Raw genomic sequence first — 6,865 nt, forward strand, 5'->3', positions numbered from 1 at the left:
TATTTTTAATCAACGATAAGGTTAAATTTATGACATGGTTTGTGCCATATCCTCTGACATGACCTATTAATCAGAAATCACAAGTGATATATCTGCATAGCAAACAATGAGCTTGTTGATCTATAGTTACTCATTAGATGTATCAAGAAACAGTTTTACATCCTCACAAGGCGCCAATCACCCAGATGCCAGAGGTCAAACAGAAGTCAGCTAGCAGCAGCTTAGCTGAGTCCTGCTTTTTCTCAAGTAAAATTTTCTAGCATGCCATTAATAGTGCTGAACATATGGTTTGTGTAGTTCCTCTTTTGGGGAAAAATTTTTTTTCTTTCACAGTGGGGAGAGGTGGAAATGACCGGAATCTCTGTTACGTGGGAGGGAACAGGTCATCAGAGAGCACGTGGGAGCACTCAGAGGATTGAAACAGGGAGATGGAGCCCCCGGTGCCCTCTGACACGTGGCTGTGTGTATGTCCAGCCTTAGAGCCCCGGAACAGGGGCTCTAGAAGGGTCCTCAGAGAACATTACGGCCGGTGGCTTTCAGTCTGTGTTTTGAGAAGCCCAAGGGGTCAAGGAGCAGCTAAACAGTTCTGCTGTACCAAGTGAGCAGGCTAGCTGGGAAAAATTATGTTCACAGATTTTTTCAGTTACAAGAAAAAATGACTTCAATTTCATCATAAAATGTACATTTTGGTGTTACGGTTTAGTATTGCTTTTAGTTTGAATTGTTTATATGAAGGGGGTGGGCACCCTAGTGTCTAGTGTTTAATGCCTGCTCTAAGGATGTTTATACAGCTCTGCTGATGAGATAGGACCCCCAACCCACTCTCTCTGGGCCCTCCCCAGCAATCTGGAGCAGCTCCAATTTTATCTGTTTTTGTGATTGGGTTTTAAACAATTTCATGTGTGAGAAAATAATAGTGATATAGTCTAGAATACAGATTAGAGACAGAGTTTCTTTTATTCATCTATTTGTTCTGATTTGTTTCAGTTAGGGTCAGTGATCTGATCAGATTTAGGTCTTTGAGTGATTATTCTGGAAGGGGGTGGGCTTGAAGTTGAGGGAAAACCTCAGGACCTCAGTTTTGCCACTTAGGAAACAAGGCTGATGTTAGCTTCAGTGGGTTTTGGTTGTGGATCAGCCCTGGAGCTCAAGTTCCTGTAAATAACAGGTTTTCCTTATGAAAATCAGCCAGGGAGATTATGTGTTCCTGGCATTTGGAGTTCCAGAGACTGTTTGATGTTAATGGGTTTACCAGAAAGGGCTTTTGTGGGGTTCTTTTGGCCCAAGGCAAGCTAGCTATTGATGTAATCAGGAGACCACAACGGATGATTTCCCCCACCCCGTCTCTCTTCAACAGTGTGCTTCTCCTGTGACTCACGCTTCAGTACCTTAGACCTTGGAGAAAGTGACCTTGTTTCTGAGGCTGAGGCAGGGCTGGCCTGTGCCTCTTCCTCCAAGGCCTGATAATCCCCCTGACTGATAATCTGGTGGCCTGGAGAGCCTTGCCAGAGGCCTCTCCTCCATCCTAGAACTTGCCCACATCTATCCAGACCGACTACAGAGTACAGAGGAATCAGTTCCCACAACATGGAGCCAGGAAGAGTTGTAGAAGCCATAGAGATCATCTCGTCCAGGGGTTCCCAAACCCAGCTGCACATTCAAATCACCTGGAAAACATGGGGAACAAGGTCCCTCTGGCGTCTAATTCTCTGTAATGGGACTCTGAATCGACATTTTTTAAACTGTCCTAAGGTGGTTTTCACTTAGCATGGTTTATGGCATTTAGTGACTTGGAACAATGCATGGTGTATAGCAAGCACTATATATTTGTTAAATCAATGAACGGAAATTGTTGCACAGTAGTCCATTATATGGATATACTCTACTATATATGGCTACTTCTGTTGTGTTGGTTTCTATAGCAAATGGTGCAGAAACGAACTTCCTGGTATGCACGTCTTGGAGGCTGTACCTCGGGTATGGTAATCAGTAAACTTACTTAACGCAACCACAGTAGGCACAGAGCCAAAAGCCATGAAAAAGGAAAGGTTACTGATGCAAGGAGAAGCAGGAAATAGGACTGAAATTGGGAATTTTGCCCAGGACCTTGAATCACAGAATTATAGATCTTTTAGATCTAGAAGGAACCATAGGAGATTGTTCTAGCCTGTGACTTCTGGGCAGAGAATGTATCACACCTGTGGCTTTCGGGTTGCATACTTACCTGGGGAGCCAAAGAGAACTCACTGGAAAAGTGTGTGTCTGGGGGCTGCGGGATCTTTAAAATTTTTGACAGGAACATTGACATGTGACACCTCTCAGACACTGTGACAACTACTAGCTCAAGACAGTTTACAGTCTGACATTAATCATACTGCATTCCTTTTGGTGGTGCTACATTTTGTGATGCTGAGTCTTTGGCGGTTGCTGTGATAGGGCAAGCACTGCGCACAAATGAACGTGGAAGAGGAAGCGAGCACGGCCCCGTCCCATCTGACTCCACAGCTCAAGAAGGTGTGCAGTGCCTCACAGTTGCACACGTGTTGTTAGGAAGTAACTGGCTCAGAATGAAATACAGACTTTTTTCTTTCAATTTGTGTGTATTATTTTTTGCAAACAGCCATGCCTTTGTTAGGACATAAATGCTTAGTAAATTGAACCTAACTACATGACAAATGGAACCGCAAGGTATTTCTTTTGTCCTGGAGTGCTGTGAGAAAATTACTGACACAAAGGATGCTGTGAATCAAAAAGTTTGGGGACAACTGATTTACGTCTTTTAGCTGCAAGTGAGAGAAACTATACGGACACTGGCTTCAGCAAAACCAGAGTATTATTCGCATATATACCTGGGATGTCCAGGGTTGCAGATAGTGTCAGATTGGCTGGGTTGGGGTGCTCACCTGAGGTTGTCAAGACTCCACTTCTCTTTCCATGTCTAGGACATGCTCTCACATGTGGGTGAGATAGCCCCATGCCCATCCTTTCCAGACTCACATCCTTTCATTTTAGCAATCCCAACAGAAAGCATCATCTTTCTCAATAGTTTGCGCACAAAAGTTCCGGGAGGACTTTGGTTGACCTAGCCCGAGTTATTTGCCTATCCCTGAGTAGAGGCTTTGGAGATCTGTAACGGCCAGGCTTAGGGCACAGTCTTTCCCTGTGCTCAGGTGCGTGCCTTAACTAAACCACACAGAAAAGGTAGGTTCTCCAGGAAAAAGGAGGTTCTGTTACCAGAAGAGGAGAAGGGGTGCAGGACCAAAACCAATGAATTTTCCACCTTACAGATGAGGGAACAGTCTGGGGGTATAATTTTCCACCTTACAGATGAGGGAGCAGTCTGGTGGTATGATAGTTTAATAGTTCAACATGGAGGCTCTGGAGTCCTAGCCATCTGGCTTTGTTTCCTTGGGCAAATTAACTACACCTACACCTTTTAAGGCTTTAGTGTCTTCATCTCTAAAGTGGAAATAACTGAAGATAAAGGCCAAGAAATAAAAAAGCACGATGGTAATAGTCCCTACCTCAGAGGGTTGGTGGTTGAAGTAAGGACTGAGTGCGTTAATACACATAAAGTGCTTACTTAGCCTAGGGCCTGGCATATAGGAAGCCCACAGTAAATGAGGCTTTTATTATTATTAATCAGGCAACATCAATAAGTACACAGCAGCTGGTAGATGACCTACCTTCTGAATCCTAGAGCAGGTTTCCATCCAACTAGGAAGGCAGGGAGAAGGCACAGAACGGTGATCTGCTCTTTCCTGTTTGTTGCAGAGTGGAGCAGCATGGAAGCCACCAGCCAGATCCCCATGGAAATTGTGCTCCCCAAGCACATCCTGGACATCTGGGTCATTGTCCTCATCATCCTGGCCACCATTGTCATCATGACCTCCTTGTTGCTGTGCCCGGCCACCGCAGTCATCATCTATCGCATGCGATCCCATCCCATCTTGAATGGGGCCGTCTGAGAACCTCCCGGGAGGGGCAGGTGAGGGATGAGGACAGCGTCCTGACCCCCAGCATCTTCCCCTTTCCTAGAAAAGCAGCAGGGGGAACTTTGCAGCGTGGACTTTGGAGCTCGACATGTGAGGAGACCTGAGTTCTGGCTTTGATTCTGCCACTGGCCAGCGGTGTGAGTTCAGTCCAGGGACCTAATTCCATGAGTTCCAGGTTCCTTATCTTCCAAATGGGGATCATGCTCCCTGCCGTCCTACCTCATGGGGTTGTGAGAACACATGACCTGGTGGAGGTTAAAGCTTGTTAGTGAGCAGATTCACAGGTGTTAACTGTTGGCTGTTGATCAGCTTTGAAGAACCATAGACCCTTATTACTGATGAGAGCCTTCAAGGTGGTGAGGGAGACCCTGGGGCAGAGCAGCCTTGCCAGTGACCCTCAAGTGAAATGAAGCAAAAACTTCATTCCAAGGGACCTCGTTCCAAGGGACCAACAGCATGTGGCTAAATGTTGTTTTCTTTGAGGTGCCACTCCCTCGAGTTTTCTAATTTGGGAGGGAATTAAGTGTGGCAGGGGGAGGGAGATGGGTGGATCTTCCCAGGACACCAGAAGCTCTGCCCCCATGCAATCTGGAGGGGGCTCCACCATTTTTTGGCAATGACAAGGGATCTGAGGTGATGGACTTCATTTTGCATTAGATTTGCAAAGCTCTGACACTCAAGCAGTGTTGGCAAATGCAGAATGGCTGAGTTCCCTGGCCAGCTTTCAGGATCTCAGCCCCCATCCCCTGTGAGCTCCTCTGCCCCAGCTCCTGCATAACACATACTCCCTTCATTCCCTCCCGCCAACACTACAACCATTCCAAGGTATAGGCTTATATTTTAAGAGATATTCCCAGGAATTTGAAACTAACTCAAACAACAATGTTTATTTTTAACGCTATGACTTATATTTATATGTATAGAGAGATTTCTGGACTACTCGAGCTTTTTGGTCAAAACCAGGAGCATCTGGAGATTGGTTAAATTATGTAAGAAGATAGCACAGGTTATCAGGATATTATTGTGTGAAAATTATATACTTTTACTTTGATCTGATTTCATTGATGTACACAATTAATTTCCAATAAAGTGCTAGAATGTAGAATGAACATGTCTGAAGTCTTTCTTTTTAAACAGCACCTGATAAACTCAATAAGAGGATTCCACAGAATTTATGGCCTTAGGGGCAGGTTGAATGTTGGAACAGAAAGGGAAAGAGGACAATCAAATTGACTTCCAGGGGTCTAGCTCGTGGGTGAGTAGTTGTGCGGTTTACACAAAGAATGCAGGGAGAGGAACAGATTTTGAAAGTGAGATGATGAGTTTAGTATTGGGTTGAGTATGCTGAGTTTCAGGTGCTTGTGATATGCAGGTGGACCCTTTCAGGATGCTACTGGAAACCTGGGAAAACTTTTATGGCTGGGATTATGTTTGGGGGGGATTATCTGTGTATGGTAGATATGCTACACAGGGGGACAGGAACACCCAGGCAGAGTACAGACCGGGAGGAGTTAGGCCCTCATGCAGTACTGGGAGGATGGCTAAGAGGAGTGGAAGGGGAAGGGGGAGGCAAAGCAAGGAGACTGAAAGGCCATGTGATATCAACCGACTATGAGAAGGATGCAACTGTACTTTGTAAGTGAAGGAAGGATGGGAGGTTAGGAAGGGGAGACAGTGGGAACAGACAATTCTTTCCAGGAATAGAATGTAGTATAGAAGTAACAGAGGAAGGTTTAGGAGAAAATGGTCAAGGAGGGATAGACATATAAGATTCTGATTGGTTTGCTCAGTACCTATATTCCAAAATGCCTTCCTGGGTGGCAGAGGCTGGAAAGTAAAAACTATACTGAATGTGGAAAACTCCCATTTTCCTAACTAAACTTTACCCAGAGATTCATACATGATTTGGTGATGGTGGTTTAGTTGCTAAGTTGTGTCCGACTTTTTGTGGTCCCATGGACTGTAGCCCGCCAGGCTCCTCTGTGAGATTTTCTAGGCAAGAATACCAAGGTTGCCATTTCCTTCTCCAGGGGGTCTTCCTGACCCAGGATTGAACCTGTGTCTCCTGCATTGCAGGCAGAGTCTTTACCTGCTGAGCCATTGGGGAACTAAATAAGGGAGGGAGGGAGGTTGGCTATCAGGCTGTGTTCACCCATCTGAGGATGGCACTGTGTAGCCTCAGCTACAAAGGCGGCCAATGGGTGTGCGTCCCCCACGCCATGTGGTGTGTTCAGTCATTCAGGCATGTCCAACTCTTTGTGACACCATGGACTGTAGCCTACCAGGCTCCACTGTCCATGGGATTTCCCAGGCAAGGACACTGGAGTGGGTTGCCATTTCCACATGCCCACGTGTGCTCTTTTTTTTTATGGATTTTTTTTTTTTTGACCGTGCAGCATGAGGTTCTTAGTTCCCCAACCAGGGATAGAAACTGTGCAGAGTCTTAACCACTGGAGGCATTGGCGGTGCTGATGTGAATCCAATAAGAAGCAGTGGACTGGGAAACTTCTGGGTATGGGCCCGAAGCTGTGTGTGCTGCCCAGCCTTCCTGAGTCATATTCCTGGTCTGTATACTGGAGGGTATCTGAGTGAAGTAATTCAGAAAGAGAAAAATAAATATTATCTATATGCATATATGTGGAATCTAGAAAAATGTTATAGATGATCTTATTTGCAAAGGAGAAATAGAGACACAGATGTAGAGATCAAATATATGGATACCAGGGGGAAAGAAAGGGTAGGATGAATTGGGAGATTGGATTGACATATATACACTACTGATACCACATACAAAATAGATAACTAGTGAGAACCTACTGCATCGCACAGGGAGCTCTACTCAGTGCTCGCTGGTGACCTAAATGGAAAGG

The 6,865-nt window shown here is 45.4% G+C and overlaps 1 protein-coding gene across 1 annotated transcript; it reads left to right on the forward strand.

The window, feature by feature from the left end:
* The first annotated feature begins 3,774 nt into the window (after window positions 1-3,774).
* Window positions 3,775-5,104, forward strand: SMIM3 (small integral membrane protein 3). The gene has a single exon (XM_019965255.2). The coding sequence runs from the start codon at window positions 3,786-3,788 to the stop codon at window positions 3,966-3,968; it is 183 nt and encodes a 60-aa protein (XP_019820814.2). The 5' UTR covers window positions 3,775-3,785; the 3' UTR covers window positions 3,969-5,104.
* The last annotated feature ends 1,761 nt before the right edge of the window (window positions 5,105-6,865 follow it).

This window comes from Bos indicus, chromosome 7, assembly GCF_029378745.1.
Source record: "Bos indicus isolate NIAB-ARS_2022 breed Sahiwal x Tharparkar chromosome 7, NIAB-ARS_B.indTharparkar_mat_pri_1.0, whole genome shotgun sequence".
Classification (NCBI taxonomy): domain Eukaryota; kingdom Metazoa; phylum Chordata; class Mammalia; order Artiodactyla; family Bovidae; genus Bos; species Bos indicus.